At 40.1% G+C, this 22010-nt stretch overlaps 1 protein-coding gene across 3 annotated transcripts in view; it reads right to left on the bottom strand.

The window, feature by feature from the left end:
• Window positions 1–21534, bottom strand: part of LOC140362882 (ankyrin repeat and SAM domain-containing protein 1A-like) — a 70167-nt gene extending 48633 nt beyond the window's left edge. For 2 of the 3 annotated variants that reach the window (XM_072449150.1, XM_072449149.1), the window contains exons 1-5: window positions 21182–21533; window positions 11058–11138; window positions 10774–10930; window positions 9525–9587; window positions 2003–2299 (exon numbers count right to left, since the gene is read on the bottom strand). In XM_072449150.1, coding sequence (XP_072305251.1) covers window positions 2003–2299; window positions 9525–9587; window positions 10774–10930; window positions 11058–11138; window positions 21182–21381 — 798 coding nt within the window. In that variant the 5' untranslated portion in view covers window positions 21382–21533. Of the gene's footprint in view, window positions 1–2002; window positions 2300–9524; window positions 9588–10773; window positions 10931–11057; window positions 11139–21181 lie in introns of all 3 variants that reach the window. The other variant, XM_072449148.1, reaches the window with a different exon arrangement.
• Between the last annotated feature and the right edge of the window lie 476 nt (window positions 21535–22010).

Below are 22010 nucleotides of genomic sequence, written 5' to 3'. Positions count from 1 at the left end.
ATGAGGATATGACTGGGGAAGGACACAAATTGCGAGAAAAAATTAGAGTTTAATAAGTTTAATATTCATCTATTATTGAATTTGTATTACTAGTACAAATCTTCAGTAGTTCACACTAGCTTTACAAACCCGTTCAAAAAGAAATGATGGCATTATAGCATGTACCAGAGTAAAAAGTTAATGTCAGCGTGATTCCAGTAAAGTCGACTTCATCTTACACTGGAGACAGATTTAGGTGATACCAGATTCTCTAGTAAAACCTCAGATAAACTGCCATATAAGGGCCTGTGCCAGTAAAACATTGGTTTGAGGTTTAGAAATCAAAGCCGTTTATTATCCAGCTCACAGGGTCATTCTAATTGAAACCTGCAGGATGTGCGGCCTAAAGGACACAGCATAGACTCTTTTCTTTCTCATAAAAAGAGGACAGACTTGAAAGCGTCTTGAGAAAGATGGATGGTGCCGTAAAATCCACAGGGGCCACCAGGGGGAGCCGGACATCTTCACGTATTACATTTTATATTGATCTTAGACATTTAAGCTTCTTTAGGAGGAAGTTGTGAGAAGAAGTGCTGCGAGTTTAGGTTTGCTAATGATGATTTAGTAGTGTGTGTGTGTGTGTGTGTGTGTGTGTGTGTGCGTGTGTGTGTGCGAAATGTCATCTAAAATCATGTGAATGTAAATAAATACACATGATTGTGTTTCGTTTAGAGGAAATGGGTCGAAAATGTTAAAACTCCTGGATTTGGTTAATGAAACTTGACTCGAACTTGACAGAAAAATTGCAATTGAATATTTTTTTTCGACATTGTGCAGTCCTACAGTTTGTTTTAATTTAGAGTCAGTGGTATTCTGGCTCTAGACCTCCTTTAGTCCTGCATTAGCCTCGGTTTATCCCAGTGGTAAACCTAAAGTCATGGTTCATCCCTGGTTTAGCCCTTGCACAAGTCTGATAAAGATGTGGAATAATGCTGGTCTACGGCTACATTAGTCGAGCTTTAGATATGGTTAGCCCTCTGTTCAGCTGTATTTGGTCCTTTTTCATTCAATCATGGATTCCAAATCGGGTATTTTCAAAAAATAAATTAAAAAAAGGGAGAAAGAAACAAACACCAAATAGTACAAAATAACATTTTGGTCATTTTTAGTGTAAAACCTTTACTCGAGTATGGCTGAACTGTAAAATACTCAATAAGTTTAAGATTTCTTATTGTCAGACCTGTGTATTAGAGTCGTACCTTGACATATTTCTAGAGACACATTATGTTAGCACAATTCTTATTATTTTAAATAAAACATATCAATGGAGACATATTATGCTTTTTTTTTTTACTTAGAGCAGAACTATGATGTCACGATATCACATTTTAGTGTTATTATTGTGAGAAAAAAACATCACAATTGAACAATTATTCAGGATTATTGAGACTGTGACCAAACAACAGTGAAACCTTTCATTTTCTTTCATTCCCATTGTTACTATTCCTCAAGTTTGAGACCGTCTTTATGAAATTGTACTTTCTTACAGACAAAATAAAGTAAATATGACAACAATAGACAGATACAATGAAATTCTTTACATTTAGGACTATTTTACATTTAGGACTATTTTTATGAACAAAAAATACTTCAAAAAATGGTCACGATTATTATTTTTTGGTTCTTGTGATTATATTGTGACCCGAATAATCACGATTATTGATTAACCTGATAATCTTAGTCTTCATATGTGACGTTTCACTGCAACAGCAGCAGATTTACAGCTATATGACATTTTAGAACCCTACATGTAACACTCAAAGTCTCAATTTTTTAGAATGATTAAATACAAGCATGTAGGCAGGGATAGGGGGAAGGTGAAAACAAGGTATTTCAGAGCACTCTAGCCTCAGTTGCAGGACAATACAGGATTACACAAACATACAGTAATCAATCAAAAATACAGGAAATGAGCCTGTTAAAAGCTGATTTTGCCTAATGCGCCTCGTTGAACCTCTCTCACCTCATAGTTGATGTCCATGCCGGCGTTGAGCAGCACCTCCACCACGGGCAGGTGACCGTTGCGGGACGCCAGGTGCAGCGGCGTGTGCTTTTTGGCGTTGCAGCTGAGCAGATTGGGGTGAGCGCTGAGCAGTAGTCGGACAACCTCCAAACGGCCGTAGAGCGCCGCCAGGTCCAGGGGCGTCTCAAATTTGTTGTTCCTCATGGTGGGGTCGGTCAGCTCCTCCAAAAGCAGCCGGACGACCTGTGTGTGACCGTACTGAGCCGCGCAGTGCAGGGGGGTCTCGTTGTCGTTGTTCTGGCGAGCGAAATGTGAGTAAGTCAAACAACAGTGACATTAAAAACTTCAGCCGGATGTGCAACGCGGTCTCATCAAAGCTATTCCAAATATGTTGGGACTCGTGTTGTCGAAATACTAATATAAACTAAAAAAAATTTTTTACCGGATTTTGATACAAAGGAAAAGGATTAATACTAAAAACATAATTATAGCCTATTAATTTCAATACAAACTGACAGATGTACATTTTGTCCTAGTTCTGATGTAGAGCAATGACACTTTTCAAGAAAGTTTCGGTTGTTCTTCATTTCCCCCCCCTCCCCCTCTCAGTATACTTGGAATTGCTTTTTACCGTATTTCTTTTAGTTATAAGAAAGTAACACCTGTGACTTAAAGGAAACCTGTAAAACCACCACTGAAAACAAGGTAATGAGTGTAGGTGAATGGATTGAAAAGCATGATGTCGGAACATACTGGAAGAACAAGGCGCACATTTAGCACACAGCCTTTCGGTCGTTCGAGAAAGAATTTTTTGAAGCGTCAGCGCCTCAAACGTGCAATCACAACCATGGCTCTGCCTGGAGTGCAGCGGAAAATGACAACTCTGTGAATCTATATTTAAACGTAAAAACTATAATAGGTCCAGGCTGATGGACGTCCTTGTTGTTGTACTGATAACGGCAGAATGTGAAGAGCTGCCAGCTGCGCCACGGGACACAAAGCATCATGGGAAAGGTCAAAGTGTGTCATACTAGGAGATATATAGGCCCAATATCTTTGTTGATATTCAGAATATTCACGATTTATAACCTGCAATAGGACAAAGGGGCTTTGGTTGGAGGGATTGGGTCTCATCTGAAACTATATGGTGTATGTCTCTCCCTGTTCTTTACCCCATTCCAAGGTGCTCGTGGTTCTGTCAAAAAAGACTTGAAGCCAAACTAAATAATGATGAAGAATATCCATACTTCAAGGCGCAATGGACGATTTTTCAGCAATTTGAGAGCGCAGGCGCAAGTGCGCATGCGCTCTCACCGTGCGGACTGATACAACACACACGTGCGTTTGTTTATCAGCGCGACGGATCGCATCGCATCTCTCGTCTCCCGTAGATTTCCGTCTACTTCTGAGACAGCTCGAACTGTCTTTCTCCGTCTTCATTTTGTCCCGTACACCGAGGGAACTATATTATGATAGATCAATGCGCTTAGAAACGCAAAAATGTGCTGCTCGAGGGGACGAGCCCGCACGCGGCTGCAGATGAGCGCTAGGTGCGTTTTGATTGATACGTGGCAGGACTAATCGGCAGTCCACGCCACGAGGAACTAAGACTCAGATTTGGGCCAAAAAAATCGTCCATTCAACCTTTAAACTCATCTAGACTAGTATTTATTTTATTTTTGTATCAGTTAAAATGTCTTTATATACCCTAACTACCAACTTTCTTAACCAGAAAAAAGATAAAGCATGTTAGAACAACGCAAAATATATATACAGTATGTTTTAGCCATCCCTGCGACTACATTCTGAATGAACAGGAGACAATGGATGAATGGATATTAATCTCAAACAAATAAATAAAAAAATCAACAGGGAAATAAACAGTTCACAATGATCATCTATTCTAAATGAATATATCTTGTGGCTGTCTTATTGTCTGTCTTATTTGTCCATGATCATACATCCTACACTTCAGGGTGATTTCTCGAGGATTGCACAAGCATTTTAAACTATGTGCTTCTCTGTACACAGTTGAAGACATGATATTGTAGAATCAGCTGTTGTTGCAAAGCAGGTCTCAGCCTGAACAGAAGTGGGAGGAAAGCCTCAGTAGAACTTGTTTTGTCTGAGGATATTTGATTACCTAAAAGAAAATATCATAAGCGGTGGTGGAACAGTCAGATGTCTGGAAATGTAGGAATAAAACAAGAAATGTCTTTGTAAAATGTACATCTAGGTATATACGAAGCTAGTACGTGTTGTATTTTGTTTGTTGTTATCATGACAATATTGCCACATGATGCCACCGTTTTGTAATTTCCTTTTATTTCTGTTAAATAAGAAAAAATAAAGAGAGGATTTATGTTTTAAAAAAAGGGAAGGGGGGGATAAGATTTAGCTAATACCACATCCAGAATTTCTTGTAAAGTGCTCATGTGGATGACTTCAGAGGACAGAAACCAGCATGATTCACCTCCTTTAGAACGCACTTCTTCTGAGCTCAGACAGTAATTCTTCACGACAAAAAAGAGCATATTTTCTTCCCCCAACCTACATGACACGACGCTCATGCGCTTAAATCAAAAGTACAGGCATAGAAACATACAGTGGACTGGACTCATCTGGTCCAGGTTCATTGACCTGGAGTGATTTGTGGCTTTGTTGGGTTCAACGCTGCTGAACATCCTACTGAAATGTCACACTAATAGAAATATGTCTAACGTGACTCAGTAAGTTGCACATAATCCTGCTAGCGTCATTCAGTATGTGTGGTGGAGTTCAACGCAAGAAAAACACTATTCAAAAGACAGAATCATTTTAAATCCCCAAATGTATAATGTAATTTCAGTTCTGCTCACTGTCATTCCACCAAAGGGTCTGAAAAGAATCAAACTCCCAATTTGAATCATTGCACAACTGGATATTAACCAATATTTGACATCTACATTCATCACAATCACAATCACAATCGTGTCAGTTGCAGAATACAATCAGGTATGCCAAATTTAGATGTGAAACGCAGCAAGAATCCAGAGAAAATATACAATAATATGTCAAGCAGTATGTTTTCTAGTTGCTTTCTCTGAAACATCAGATACTTTTTTTCACATCGTGCAAAAAATGGTTCACGCAAACCCTTTAAACTGTTTTAATCAAGACGATATATTCAATATTCTCATTTTGCATATCTCCAAAACAACTATTGCTACATTATCATTTTTTACATTCTTTACATGGTATAATCTGCAAACTAAAGCCATTTGGTTCATTGCCATTTGTGACAGAACAGCTCTTAATAGATTCACATTCGCGTAACATAATTCTTGACAGTGACTCTAAACCACACTAAATCCGTTTCAGATAACACGCTCCATCTTTTACCTGCGTGTGAAAGATAAAACCCATTTCCCCTCATGCGTGACCCACCAGCCTGTTCTATTCTCCCTGTCAAACATTTCAAAATGCTCAAAATCAACAGCGAGATGGAGAAAACTGGGATGCTGCGTTTCCTGTGGGAGCGAGGAGACGGTAACGCGTTGTGACTAGCAGCCCGTGTCACGTGAGTGGCAGGCTGGCAGCGGAGGGGGCGAGGCAGGGCTTATGTGGCCGTGTCTGCCCCTGTAGCAGCTGGAGCAGAGCTGGGTGGTGGTGCCATGGTGGAGGGGCGGGCTTCGGCAGCTGTTATGGCGCGTATGCCAAAGGGTTAGCCGCGCTCACTCACGGCACACAGCGCCCACTGTCAGGCTCAATCGGATACGTGCACTCACAGAGACGGCTTCCTCACCATTCAGATGCAGATGCACCGTGAGGCTGCATGATATGACTGTGCCGTTTGATAATCATGATCAATATGACTTAGTTGAACAGTTTTTGCAATATTTCAAAGCATCACCAATGACTGAAATAAAAGCATGGTTGGTTTTTAGATATATTGATATAAGGGGTGTGAAATTCTCAAAATTGGCATTACATATTGGCCCAAGAATATTGACCCTGACAACTCCGGGGTCTAAAATATATCTAAAACTATCTTTGTGTCTTTACGCGGAACAGTCTGGATATACACTGCAAAACCATGTTGGCATCTTATTATTTCATTTTAACATTAATAATCATATTAATAACCTTGCACATTAAATGCATGCTTTTTTAAAATTGTATTTGTGGAATAACTGCCTCAACTGTCAACAAAGATGCAATTTATGTTCCAATGTGAATACAAATAATATCTGTATTCGCCATAAAAAACTAAACTTAAGTTTCAATAGTACAAATCCATCTTGAAAAACATTTTAACACTTTAATTCTAAACGGACTGGCCTCTCCACAGACCTGACTCTATGCTTGGCATGGCACCTGCTTGTCTCAATGGATGTTATTACTGCTCCACCGTAAGGTTTATAATGCTGGAGAATATTCCATATCATAACTCAATCTCTGGATTAGTTTTGCATGTTTGTTCATTGTTTTCTGTTGCACCAAATCTCCAAAGCAAAGGCTTATAGTTTGTGAATGTTGTTGCCTGACAGTGGCCATAAAACCTTTCTGATTTGGTTCTGATTGTAGGTGGTGTGCCCCAAACCATCACCACAGTGTTCTGCAGCGGGATTTAAAATAACTCTGACAAATAAGTGCAATTGCACTAAAATTAAAAATAAGAACTAAAACAAGAATGGCTCAAAAGCAAAGGATAAACGTACAAGTGAGAAAGCTTTAAGCCAGTCTAAATTGCAAACAACAAAAATAAATATGATCAAAATAAGTATAAATTAGAAAGCTCATCTGACATCAAAATCTAAATATGTACCGCCTGCAGGTCTTCACACTCCTCATTGAAACATATTTGAAGCATGTTTTCTCAAAGGCACTCGACTCACACTACACAGTGTCATACATTCCTGGGTGAAGAGACTTTGCAGCCCGGTAATAAGATGAATGTCTGACTGGCTTCCTGCCACGCACTATAATTCTCTAAACAGGGAAACTTTCTCCTTTTACAGGAAAGATTACAACTGCCACACGCTTTCCATTTAATTAACCGTTTTGAGATACGGCAAAGTAAAAGACCTGATTTAAAAATATCCATTCACTTCTTCTCCTAAGTATGTAAATGGTAAAAGAGAAAAGAATATAATTCTGATGTCAATTAACAAGATCTTCCCAAGAGGGCGTTCCAAATCTGTGACTGCAGTTTCTTGGCAGGTAAAGGAAGAGCATAAATAAGCACTCTGCCACATTGTGAAAGGAAAGACCTGAGACGATAATAAGGTAACCACGTCCAAAGCAATGACTTATTCCACCGCTGTCAAACCGGAGACATTTTAGCCTGAGAGATTGTACAGTAAGACGTGCCAGTTTTACCTCCATAAAGCATGTTGTGGCGGTAAGGTGCGGCTGGAGGTTCTGAACGGACAAAGTGCCGCAGTGTCCGGACACATGGCTCACGAGAACTCAGATGAACTTACATAATAGACAAGTGTGGTCTATATGAGAGATTAGACATAGGATACAGGATACGACTGGAAGTGAACGAGCAGGAAATAAATCGAGTAAAAATGAATAAAATATGCAGTTAATCTGAAGTTGTAGGTTTTAGAAAGTGATTGTGAGACAAACAAGCGTTGAAAAATGTCCTTGTGTCTGTGGTCTGCCAACTTTGTGTCACGTCTTAAAATTGCAGACGATTTAAAAATCCAAGTGGAGCCGACTTTAGACACCATCGACCAGTAAATCTATGGTATCTAAGCTATTTAATACGTTCAGTCGAGCTCAAAATCTTCTATTTATGAACAAATGTACCTTAAATCAAACAACAAAACGTCATTTATCTATTAAATAATACAACTGCAACACATTTTGATCAGTTTACTTATTCCCAAATAGGAAAGATTTGCTGAGATGGCTGTAATATCATTTTCGCATGCATTTTTAAACAAACAAAGCAAGGAAATCAATTATTTGTTGTATTCAAATGGCTTGAATCCTCTCATCACACTTTCTCTGACCACAATCCAAGCGTAGGGCAGCCACAGTTATACCACATTTCTGTTTTATTCATAACAACACATTAAATATTAACCACCAAGAGCCAGGTAGTGGCCCCAAAAACGTCACTCGTCATAGGTCATATTTATGCCAAGACATCCTAAATAATCCCTGTGGGCAGCAAGACATAATCCAGATGCAGTGTACGAAATGCTCAAGGCAGGATTCACATTATATGGAGGCAGAGTTTGAAGAAAAGCCGGCCTCCCCTCCACACAACACTAAGAAGATTAAAGCAGGGGTAATATGACAGTGTTCAAAAATAGTATGCGGCCGCCAGGATTTGCCAGTCAGGACGGGTTTCCAGCTCAGCCTGCAGAAAACACAATCATGGTGCTCCAAATGTTCACGCGGGCGTTGAAGTGCAGATGAGACACTGCAAAAGTGGCATCTGGGCACTCGGTTACACCAGTGATGTCAACGTGGGAGACTGGGATTGTTCATTCTAAAGTTTATGTCACAGCACTGTTACAGAAACACATTTATTACTTCTAAATCTTGGATAATTATTATTTCTTTGGACTACAAAGGATACAAGCAGTGCACCAATAATATTAGTATAATGTAAATACTTTATATTCGGGCTGTTTTGTGATTTCTGTCATATTTTTCCTGTTTTGTGAAGCACTTTGAATTGCCGGGTGTAAGAATTGTGCTCTACAAATAAACTTGCCTTGCCTAGTCGATTATAGAAAAATAATTGTAGTATTTTGATCATCGTAATTGTTATCTGGGAAATACAGACTCTAAAACACACGCAAAAAAACTATTTACAACAAAGACAAATTAGGTATTATTACATCAAAATGCCAAAAAACAATAAACAATCTGATTTTCATAAATAACAAACTTAATTTTATACATCTCATTTATCTTGAGGACTAATCCCCATGTTTTACGACTGAAAATGGTTTTAACTTGAGATCATTTTCAAGAGGGCTGTCGAATAGTATAAAATAGTACAAAGTTAATACATTCCTAAATATGTTGATGTGTGATTTCTTGTGCAATCCTCGTATACCGTAGTTCCTGTAGACTATGATCAGCATTTCATACAAAAAGCTATAATTAATTCATAAAATAGACTAATATGCTAATCTGTGGTTACTAAACCCTTCATAGTGACTTTTAAATGCCACACAGGCTGTGGCAGCAGTATTGACCGTGTGGTTTGGACCAGTCAATACTTTACCCTGGCGCTGCCTGGACAGTGCCAATATTATTTTGGCTTGCAGTATCTTTTTCAAAAATCTATTATTTTGTTTAAACCTTTTCTAGCCCGATGACTAAAATGCTGACATTCACTTACAGTTCCACATCACACCTTCCAGTTTATAAGTAAACGATTACATCTATGTTAAAGAAGTTCCCCAAAAGTGCAGCACCAAAGCACACCAGAGCAAAGCAAGCCACAGCAGCCGAAAGCAGAAGGAGCGCTGGAAAAGCATAGGTTTGTTTGCGTAGCACTGGTACACACCTTGGCATTAATATAGGGGTCAAAGGGCCCACAGCGCTTGGACTCTTTTTGGTCTACAGAGCTCTGAGGAAGACAGAGGCGTGGGACTCGAGTTGAAAACAAGCAACAAATAAAACAAATGGTGATCAACAAATGGGTCAAACTAAAATGGAGGAAAAACAAGTTAATACACATGACATGAGGAGAGAGAGATGGCACACAATAAGATGCAAATGTAATTATGAAGTCTTCTCATTGGCTTATGTAAGGCTCAACACAGTGAGTCATTTCTCTGTCAGCGCTGCACTGTGCAGTGAGAAACATGATCAAACACATGGTTAAGACTGTTAAAAGAGCAGGCACAAGTCTATGCAAAAGCACATCAGGTTATACAGACGTGATGCGTATGTTAATTTTAGACATATCACACGGTGCGGACGTGCCATGCTGAAAGACTTCTGGATATAATACTTATCTTTACCTTTACAGGAAAGCATTCTAATCACATAATTTTACTAGTTATATCTCAAAAACATAAGATAAATGGAAAGTGAATGCATTTCAGTTCAGTGATCATTGTAATTATGATCATACAGCGCAAAGAGGCAAATCCAGCTGATATAATTATGCCATAAACTGAAATATAGGGCAATGATTAAAAACATGGAACTAATCGTTTCTAATCGTAAGTTTAATAGAAATAATTGTAAATGTGTCTTATTAATTGTAAATGTATTTTATTAATTGTAGATGTATTTTATCAATCCTAAATATATTTTATTCACCGTAATTGCTAACTGGAAAATATATAGCCTCTAAAACACGTGCAAAAAGACATTTTGTAACAAAGACGGTGGTGTATTTCTAATTTCATAAATAATATGCTTCATTCGTAAATATTATCTATATAGAAGCCTTCAGTCATCATATTTCTACTTTTTTGGTTAGGTTAGGTTAAAAACATCTTTAAAAATGTCAAGAAACAATTGCTAGTTGATTACTAAAACAATTGTTGGTTTGGCAAAAATGTATTCATCACTTATAAAATGATCAATGTTTTGCAGGCAATAACAACATGTATTTTTCTTGCATTTGTATGTGATTAAAAATGTACATTATTTAGCTTAATCTTTTACACAACACATTACAGAAGATTGGCTTGCTTTTTGGAGTAGAATTACTGAAATTATTATCTTTCCCACCGTACTCTTTCTAAACTAGCAGCACATTCAACTCAAAGTTAAACGGACACAGAAAACCCCAGCCAAACCTGTTCGTTGAGCTTGGGATGCGAGGGCCCCTGGTGAATGAGGAGCCGCACTATCTGTTGGTCTCCCTTCCAGGCGGCCAGGTGCAGCGGGTAACAGCCCTTGTTGTCCGCGATGTTGGTCAAGGCCTCGTTTCTCAGCAGCGCCTCCACCACCTCACTATACACGGGGATCAATACGCCGGGTTGAAAAAGACCACAATAATAAATGCACCGTCGATAGCTTTACGTTCCCGGCGGGACGGTCCACAGCCGGCCCGTTAAGTGAATGCGCCGCAGTGATTTACCTGTGTCCGTTGAGAGCGGCGTGGTGCAGGGGAGTGTAGCCCGTGCTGTCAACGCAGTTCACGTTGGGGCCTCTCCAGATGCTGTGCGAGAGGAAGAACAGAAGGTTGAAAGGTTAGATTTTTGATCATTCTTTTGTCTATACATTATTAGGGACGCAAACAAAATATTGAATAAAATATCACATGTTTGCGATTGTGATTAGCAGAGCTGTCACAATTACTAATATTATCTTATGTAGTCATTTGGACCCAGATGCAGCTGAAGTGAAGCCGTTGGAGGATCCTGGTGCAGCACATTGTGGACTAAAGAGTGTTTTCATCAAATACACTGAATTCACACATGATTTTTATGCAATTGCGGCTCAAGCTCATGGCATGTTTTGGGACCTATGAATAGACCACTTATTGATCATTCAATAACAATTGGCAATTAGTTCAATAATCAATTAGTTGCGATTAACTTGTTGCATGGACAAACAGCTGTATTGTTTGTTAATAAATGGCAGATCAATGTTACAGAATCAGAATTAGAAAAAGGCTTATTGCCATTGTCATTGAACAAAGTTTGTGCAACATAAAACAATAACATCTATAACGTCAAATAAGGCATGCTTGAATTAAGAATTTACTAATAATTAATTATTACCTTAAGTTATTGTGATAATTTGAATTAGATATGAATTTCAGAATATGTAGCAGGGTCAACAAGTTTTATACATATAGTATGAGACAATCTTTTGTTATTTTGTATTTGTTATGTTTTATCACATAAATAAATGCAGCCTTTGTGATTAGACATTTTTTCCACAGCCAATTCAAATTAAATGTTGAAATATTGAGGGGGCAGTGAGCAGGGTGAAACAGAGGTTAGGAGAGTAGAGACTTGACTCCAGCATTTTTCATAAAACAACTCTCATTAGCCATAGTGCTGGATATTATGAGTCTTTATTTAAAACACGCCTCACACAAACACAGCCAGTCCCTTTGTAAAGCCAATATACTGTTGCAGTCGTAGATTTGCACCGATCAGTTCTTTAGATTCATTCAACATCAAAATGAGAGCAGCTGATGCAGCTAAGCTCTTGATACATTCAATGATATTTTCACATTTTACTTCCTGCATTACAACTTAGTCACTGACAGCCTGCTCTGCAATGCCACCAGTTCAAAGCTTGTATAAACAAGCACTAAAGGTGTTCGATAAGAAAACGATGACACATCATGATTGAATTATTGTCAAGGAATACAAAACGTCACCCTGTTAGTCTAGTCTAATGTAGGTGGAAGGTTTTAGTGAGATCATGTGATGAGGCAGTAGTCAGGAAACAATGCTATTTGTTTGTTTGTTTGGTTCGACAAACCGGATTGTAGCCATTCATACACTCGCATACTGTTGTACATGTTTTTAGTGGTACATGTTTTTAGTGGTACATGTTTTTAGTGGTAGGGCAAATCTACGCAGACCCCGGGTCACCTGGGAATCGATCCCAAGTTGTGAAGCGGGAGCACTAAACGCTACACTACCGTGTCGCCGAGGGGGAGTAGCACACTGGGACACTTTAAATTCAACCTCAACAAGTGGCAAAAAGATCACAAATAGAAATGAGTATGTGAGCAATAGGGAGGGAAAAGCACTCTCAGGCCTTTTACAAACCATACAGAGTCCACAAAGTAGATAAATATGCCATTATCATCTGGTATTATTAATCGATCACACAACAATATCCAATTTTGATTTTTCTACAAACTTTAAAATTGTGAATAGATTTGCCATTTATGTTTAAACAGTTGGATTCGTTTCAGAGTGTGCACTGAAAGCACGCCCAGGAGCAATAACATTTGACAGAAGAGTAAAAACTGAACTGCTAAACTAATCCCACGTATTGAACATGTTTGTATAGGTCTAACCTACAGCGTTCTCATCTCTTATACACCGAGATCGCGCGGCATAAAAGCATTCGCTCAAATACATTCACTGACAGCGTGGCATAAAATGGAGCGTCACTGAGGAGAACCTCTCAGATCAAGGCTATCGAGTCGATGTTTAACACTGACAGTCCTTCAGGTTCAGGAGGAAATGGAGGCCGGCCTTAAGTGCCGACCAGAATCAAGTTGCAGCAGTTTCCATTTTGGCAAAGCGTCATCGTATGTGTCAAAGAGGAGCGAGGGAGCAAGGGAGGGAGGAGAAGGAGCGAGCGGCTGGAAGGATGGAGCTGATAAAAGATGTTGAGATGTGAAAAAGCTTAGCACTGTGTAAATAAATCATGTTGAGGAAATCCCAGCACTGGTGAACCAAATCTAAAGGAGAATTGTAGACAGGAGAGAAGAGAGGCCAGCAGAACAGCTCAGACCATGAAACGAACATGAACCAAGGAGCCTTTTTGATAAATGCCTCATCTGATTGATTGATTTTGCATTTGAATCCAGTATGAACGGATATTAAAAGTCTGGAAAGGTTGTAATACAAGAAAACACATGTCATTTTTAAAATATAGTGATAGAATATGACGCAAGACTTCAATTCTACCACTTGGATAATTACCGTATGTTCAGATATTAAATTGCATTGAACAGTTTATATCATGTTATATTTGATTATGTTTTTTGTGTAAAAGCTTAAACTATTACTGCGGTATTTTTTTGTTTTTTTATATAAATCATTAGCATTTTGGTATTTGACTCTTTAACCCTCTACTCTGGGACTCTTACAGAGGCAGCTGCTGTTAAAATTGAATTGAAATATTTTTGTAGTGGCACATGATCATGTCCCGATTATTTCATTTGCATCTGAGTGACCAAATACAAGACATTGAAAGAGCTAATATAACAGCATGTCCCAATAGTGTGATGGCAACAGAGAGATAAGAGACTGACACAGGACACACTCATGGTGATGTGTTCTGAAATAGTCATGGCTGTTTGTGCCCTTACGACTATCTCCCTTAACGTTGTGAGAGGAGCAGCGTACAATTACGCAGTCAGAGGTGTCTCATTAAACGAGTGTCTCACAGAGCTCTTTGGACAACACAACAATGGAGCTGACAACAGGCAGTGCTGAACCAGAGCGCTCAGACTGAGGCCGTTCTCACAGTGGAGACTCCTTTTAGCCGGGCTGCTGTAAATAAAGACACAGCACATCAAAAGCAGGGCGTTTGAACAGGAAATACAGCAATGGGAAACTGTGAGAGGAGGAAATGCTTGGGATTGATACATTTGAGTTTGCAAAGGGAAGAATGTGAGAGTGACAATTAGAAGGGCTCCAGAGACTCGCAGGGTCTGGTCAGAGTCTCATACTGTAGATAAAAGCACAGAGCTCTCCATGTTGCCCCAGATTCACAGTTATGCAACAGAGTGCAGCAACAGCCCATAAACAAATTAACATTAACTGAGCACAACTGCAGAGCTTCAGTCGGCACAGGCGATCACCACGGAGCAGACCCAGCCAATTGCATCTGATGAATAAACAACATAACAGAGGTATTGCAGGGATTTCCATCAAGTATTTCTGTTACAGGCAACAACACAGAATAAAGCACAGGCAAAGATTTATGATCCTTCTGCACAAACAGAAATTCAACCCATGCCCCTCATCACGCCCCTAAATTGGCCGTGATGTGTGTGGTCTGCAGCAGGTGTCCCGTCGTCCCCTCAGCTCTTTACCATCACGGCACCAGGGCCGTGAGTCAGACTTCATCCTCTTACTCTCTCCACCGGCCGTACGACAGGCGCAGCTTAGGGCACACAGCGGGGCTGCATGGATTTAGTTTGGGAGAGGACACATTCATGTGAACGGACAGAGGAATTCCTATTTGAAAGACTGTGCTAATCCTTAATTTCCCTGAGGGAATATCAGCGTGATGAAGTTGAAGTTTGAAAGAGATTCTGGAGGGCTGTAATCATAAAACCTGGGAGAGAGAGACAGAACACGACTGTTTAGTCTTTGTTACATTTTGATAAATGAGTTCTAAAATATCACTGCTATTACTAACAGTGGAGGAACGCTTTTACAGCTACATTGCTGTGACACATGGAACAGTCAGAATGTATTAGGTCATAGCTTTTTGTTTTTGTTCTTACGTTAAAACTAAACTCTGTAAGTAGAGGCTTGTCCATCAGCAGCATTGTGATGAATAAAACTGTTTGACATTATAAAACCCTGTTGTTGTGGTCATGCCAGGCCAGAGCCTCCAGGTGCAGAGCCGGTGTCATATAAAGAGATTTTGCAGCAGAGCGTTAGAGCTGTGTCCACATTGTGGATTAGACATGTCCAGGGCACTGAGCCCAGCTTGGACTGGCACACGCCAGGCACAGGACGGGTCATTACAATGGACAAAGCTGAGCATGCTACAACCACTCTGCAAAGACCAGAGCAGGAACAGGGACGTTTATTAAAGTAAGTAAACATAATGTTACATAATGTCAGACTGACATCACACAGTACAAAGACAGAGAAAGTGTAAATAAAGTGAAATGTTCAACATTGTGTTGCCGTGAAGGGGTGAAAAGTTGGTTAGTGACCACTGATCTGTGGGGACGAACAAAGAGACAGCACTGTCCATTACAAAGACTATGGAGGCTTTCCCCATTCTTCACCCTCTCACGAGAGCGTAGAAATCCAGGTAATACTGAATTATTGAAGAATGCTTAGTCAGGCTAAGGCAGCTAACAAAGTCGTTTTTCTCCTCACAAAGCTGGGTAGGCTAGTATTTTCTATGATGACTTGGCCAATCTGCTTCCTGTGCAGGTCTGCTGGGGCACAGGGAGTGTGTTTGTCATTTAGCAGAGCAGTGAGGCCCAGCAGGTGGTCTCCAGACACAGAGAGAGGGAGACGCCAACACAAAGCAGGAGCATGCATCTGCAAGTGACCACCTCAGCAGTGAAAGCAGGAACAGATTTGGTCAAACCAACAAAAGTGCACCATTTTATAATCTCAACTATAACGACATTGGGAGTGTTGTGGTAGAGAGGGTGGGGCCAGGCCTTTAGTTGTGGGAGTATTTTGTAAAGAAAGAGCTCTAACAGACCTCACAGGGGAGCACCACCTCAGCAGCGTCAGCAACCAATTGTTTCTTTGTTATTCTAAACTTTGACAAAAGAGGAAAAACAGACACAAACAGACCCACTACACATGTCTGTTTGTTTACAGACCGATAACATTCTACACTGAGCAATGTTAATCCATACAGTAAATTCAATGATTTGTCTAAGTTCATTAGAAAAAGGTGACAGAAATTAAAATGTTGGCCATTTCAGTGGCTCGGCTGCTAACTAAGATCACTTCAGTAGCAGTTGTATTTCCCACCGGCTCAGGCAAAATATGAGATGTGGGGACAAATGTACACAAGATTTTTCTGGTCCCATTTGAAAGTTCTGATTAAATTTAATTTAGGGATTCTTGGTTTTGTCCTGCTTTTGATAGGAATTCAATTTGACCAGAGTTTGTTGGTTTGGCTGATTTAGTGTCCTTAATAAAAAAATAAATTGCACTTTCAATGCCACGAGGTAGCACACATTCCCTTGAATTCCTGTCAACAGACTCTATCAAGCGGCGACAGAAATATGCAGACAGTAGTTGAACATTGATGGACGGAGCATTAGTCAGCGTGAATGGCCCTGTTGCGTTCACATATGTGGAATTCATCACTCATTCTGGGAGAAGCTCAGCCTGCCGTCCACAATTCCACCAACAGTTGTCCCAAACATTGTACACAGAGGAAAACAACACAATTTCAGATGCTCCAGGAATGCCAACATGGTGGTGTTAGATTTCCCAGCTTCCCCATTGGCTCTCTCCCGCGACAGGTCAAAGGTCAGCTGTTAAAACGCCAATGCAAGGAATTCCACGTAGGCCCTAAGCTGTTATTCAGACTGTTGGCATATCTTCTGCCAAGACTGTTATCTGATGGACATGTTATAACATTGCAAAAAAAATATGAACTTTCATCAAATCTGGGTTGCGCTGAAAAGATAAAAAATCCCCCAGAATGAACAGAAAGAATACTGGCTCATTTATGTGTAACAGAATGACAACAAGTTTATGTGGAACTATTTTAAAGATGTCTTCAAATAAATTAAAAGATTTCAATCACTTATTATACATGTCCCATTTGTTTCTGCCTACAGCAAAGGAAAACATTTACTATGCTGTGCTGGTGTTCCAGTTCAGCCAAAATAACATGTTATTTAAAAAAATCTAAAATAATTACGGCATTCTCTTTACTCTATGATGACTTGGCCAATCTGCTTGCACACATTATCATAAAAACAGATTAAATACCGGCAATATCTATATAAACGTGTAGATTCTCTAAATGAGAATGATGTACCCATAACGTCTTAGTCTCAGTTAGGTCAATGTTAAGCTTGATTTTTTTTTACATCTACTGCAGAATAATAAATAATTCAAAATCCAAGTATAATATATACTGTAGCATAGCTTATGATGTCTACATAGCATATAGTCTTAGGTATCGCATGTTTTTATCATTGCGAGTGCTCTCACAGAATACGGTTTCTCTGTAAAAGACAAACAGAAAAGCTGAGAACGTGGGAGACGACTCATCCGTCTAAGCTCCCTGTGCGTCTGTCCATGCATTCCTTTGTTAATTTTTCCCTCAGTGAACCGGCCAGCACTGTCCCTGCTCCCTGCTCAACTGACCCAACCTCCGGAACAACATCTGCATCTGCTCGGAGAAAAGCCCAACCGGAAGTACTGAAACTCTTTTGGCAACACCAGAGGACCAGAGGACCAGAATCAGCCTCAGGTGGGATCACAGACGTTTGTACTATAGTGAGAGTACAGTTACTGCAATACAGGACTGGAATAATATTAGGTGTAATCAAAAATAATGGCTCAAGTAAAAGTAAAGCAAAAAATGAATACAAATCTTGCCAATATTGTGTGGAATTTTGTTGTTTTATGACACTTGTATAAGTACTGTGATATACTGTATGTATTCCCAAATGTATTCCAAATGTTATTCAAGATAATGTAACTGAGTCAATTTTAGACCACAAGAACAAATTCAGAAGAGTGATTTAATGATACAGATTCAGAAAGAGATCATGATAAATTATAATATGGAAACTACTTTATGCCTCTGCTCGGACACAGTAATCTTAAAGCAGAATAACCACTAAATAACCACTAAACTCTTTTCTAAATGTACAACAACTAATAAAAAAGCACAGTGACACATTTTGGTACTTAAATAGTAAATATTTAGTCGTAACTAAAGTCTTATCGTAGTACAATAAATTTACTACAAATTAGCACAAAGAAAATGTACATTATATATATATTTTTTCATGTATTGAATGATAAGTCAATATAGTGATCATGGTGGCAGGCCTAGTGGATCTAACATTACTCTCCATCCGTTTGGCTGAGGGAAAGTACAGTATGCTAAACCCGTACCAACTGTATAAACAACAAAAATGCAGTGTCCGGGTTTGACAACTGAAGCTGACCCCGTGTGGGTTTGACCATGACCTTTCGGTGGCGTCCATCTCATTGAAGTGCTGTGTGGCAAATGTTTAGGGGCGGCTCAGGGCGGCTGTGGTGTTAAACAAGCCGGGGTCAGTCCCATGTGTCCCTCGGCAACCGCTGCAGAAGCATCCTCCTGAGAATGCCGGCATTCCACGGAGCAGAGCTGGTTACAAAAACAGCACAAGTTCTGACAAGCAGCCCATTCCTGAGCAACAACGCAAAAAAGTGTATTAAGAGAGCTCAGAACTCCTACGACACTCGGGACAACCAAATAAATTAGTGTTGTTAATGCAAGATAATAAGTGAGGGCTTTGTGTGTTCTGGAAAACAGCTTTAATCTGTCAACTTGACAAAAGGATTTTATTATTACAGAGATTGAGTGTTGGGGAGTGCGACATCTGATTCTGAAGTCTAGACACAATCACTAATAGGGGTCAAAGTTAAATGAGGTGATTCAATGTTTATGTCGTGTCAGTTCATTAAATGCTATCGCCCTATACTTTGTACTACACATTTGTTGTTAAAGCAATTCTGGAAAACAAACTTTGTAGAGCATTGGTTTGTTTCATAAAATATAATATATCATAATGACAAATATGGACAAGGATTTTGCCTAGTTTTGTTCTTGAATCTGAGCACATACATTACAGTAAGATTCGAGATACATTAATTTCTAATTGTCAATGAAAAGCCTGGGTGTTGAGGTTTACAGACAAATCTGTGACAGTATTTGGTTTAGAGCATAGTTTGCATTAGGGCTGTAGTCAAATAAAGAATATCTTGGTCGACTAAAGAATATGAAGTATTTCTATGACCGGGCGACGTGTCTGACTCAAAGTAAACTGATAAGACCACAAGATCAAGCAATTACAAATATTTATACAACAAAAAAAACTGTGTATTTATCTGTAAAAAGGCAGAATAAACTCCAAATTCACACCAACTCACTCCAAGCCTTCTCCTTCCTGCTGTCCATATCCCTCATTATCCCAATAAAATAATTAGTCAACTAAACATCCCTATTTTACAGAATGTTAGGTCATAACTCATGACAATTCCAATCCAAGTGCATCTGAAGTTTAGATTATATCAGTTCAAATTCACTAAAATCCCTGTTTTGGGCATAATAACACGATGCATTATTTGACAAAGACGGGGTGAGAAAGTGAGAGAGAATTCCCCCACACAGAAACCAATCTCTCTTGACAGGATTAAAACACAACTGCAAACACTGGATGATAACTGTTATTGGTGGCAACATACAGCACAACAGTCAACAAAGTCTTTGGAGATGAACCCACTCTGATCTTGTTCTTCACATATTACGCAAAGTATATCAAAAACAATAACAGCCTTACAACAGTCTTTACCTGTGTGACTAAGTGAAAGCCTTACTCATTCGCCACATCACTAACTAATTCAGTTCCTTAAAGCTTAAGACAATGATTCCCCTGGGTTGCCATTGCCAAACACTGATTGCTTCAGTCAGAAGAGATGACACAATGGGCCCGTCAGTCCAACCGATCTGCAGCAGTAGATGAGACTAGCCGTGACTGCATGACATTACTGAATTGGATTTCCGATTAGGAAGGTTTAATGCAATTATCTTGAGTACACTGGCGGACAGACTAAGTAACACACAGTGATGCTTGAATGCTTCACCTCCAGGCATCGTAGCGACTCTGTTCTTCAAGATGGAGGTGGTTTGAGCACTGTTCCCGTGGGAGCAATAATCTGTTTTGATTGACAGTCAGTGCATCTGCATGTGATCAGTATTAAAATCAGGCCGGAGAAAGCAACATGCATTAATCATGTAACCTTGTTGGCTACAACTTGACAATGACTGTGTAACCACCTTAGTGCAAGAAGTGAAGAGGTTTTGAAGGACTGGGCATACATATTCTAGCATTCATTTTGAAGAAGTGTGCAGACAAATGCAGTAGTGTTGTGAAAATAGCATTTCTTATAGAGATAGTGTCAAAAGAAACCTAGGGCTGACAATACTATATATATATAATAAAAGACCTGATCCTGATGCCTGTCTTCAAGTCAATAATTCTATAGTAAAAATGCATTACAAAGTAGTATCACATATATTACTGACACCCATAAACAATTCACAAACATGACAATCTTAACTTTGATTGTGCCTGTTGTAGCTCATCTGGCAGGTCTACAGTTTGATTTAGGAGTTCATTTGAGCCACTAATATTAAAGATGAAACTAGTGAGCAAACCGCTGCAACCTTGGATGTGGTATGCAAATGTACAATCATGAAAACCACTACAAAAAGCCACAGTCTTCCATTATCGGACACTGCATTGATAACCTCAATCAATCCGTGCTCATGATGGACTGATCGGTTACTGTGAGCCTCCCTGAACCACATACTGGTGTATCGGGCATCCAAGGGCCAAGGTACTTTATGCAACTCATGGCTGAAGCTAACAAAGACGCAGCAGCCTTCACGTTGTACAGTGTCAAGCCAAATGAACGTGTTTACAAGTGGCATTAAGACGCACAACGAGCTTTACGCACAGCCAAGCGCATAAACGCACACGTAACATCCAACTCTCCGCGTCCTCGTGTGTTCCCCGTCATCTTTTCCTCCGTGTTTCCCATGTGGGACCCTTACCTAAGCAGACTGGAGAGTGTGTGAGACGAGGAGGTGCCGCCACCGCCGCTGTTGCCGCTGTTGCCGCTGTTGCCGCTTCCCCCGGTGCCAGAAGATCCGCCGCTAGCGCCAGCCGACTGCCTCTTCCCCGATAAAAGCTTCTCCACGGCGGCCAGGTTTCCCGTGCGAGCCGCTTCGAGTAGCTCCTGCTCCTTCCCCATCGCGAATCTCAGACACAAATCAGAGAAATGCGCGGGGAAGAGGACGGGAAGACCGGGTTTAGGTTGTGGTTTGGAGTGAAATTCCTCTAGGATTCCCCGTGTTTCCTCGGTGCGTCCTCGGTAGTGGCTGAAAGGGGGGAAAGCGGCGTCCGTCCTCGTCCGTCCTCGTCCGCCGCTCTTTTCCTTCTGCCTGGATCAATCCGCTGCTCGTATCCACTAGAGAAAAGTTTGGTGCGGCAGAGCTCAGGACCACGGACGAGCAAACTTCCTCTGACCAGCTCCCCGAGCTTGGTCCGTCACTTCCTTGAAACTAGCCTTTCTTTCTGCATCTCCAACGCGAAGCCTCACTGCGCTCATCCCGTGCTCCTCTCCCCCGCCCTGGGGTGCACAGGCAGAGGAAAGGTGGCGCTGAGGTCAGTTTGTTCAAAAACAGTCGTTTAGCGAGGGGTTTTCTTGTTAGTGTTAAAACTGTCTTTCAATCGCTCATTGTCAAATAAAACGTACAAATAAAAACTTTTGATACTCGTCCTCAGCTCACTCAAACACCAGCGCAGTGTAGACAATTATTTGATTCAAACTATTTATTTTATTGTTGTTATAAATATGACTGTCTTCTTATTCTATAGCAA

This window comes from Eucyclogobius newberryi, unplaced genomic scaffold, assembly GCF_026437365.1.
Source record: "Eucyclogobius newberryi isolate DKJ021-1_F unplaced genomic scaffold, fEucNew1.0.hap1 SCAF_17, whole genome shotgun sequence".
In the NCBI taxonomy this organism is placed as follows: domain Eukaryota; kingdom Metazoa; phylum Chordata; class Actinopteri; order Gobiiformes; family Gobiidae; genus Eucyclogobius; species Eucyclogobius newberryi.
The sequence above is the reverse complement of the archived record's forward strand: the minus strand, read 5'-3'. Positions and strand labels throughout refer to the sequence as shown.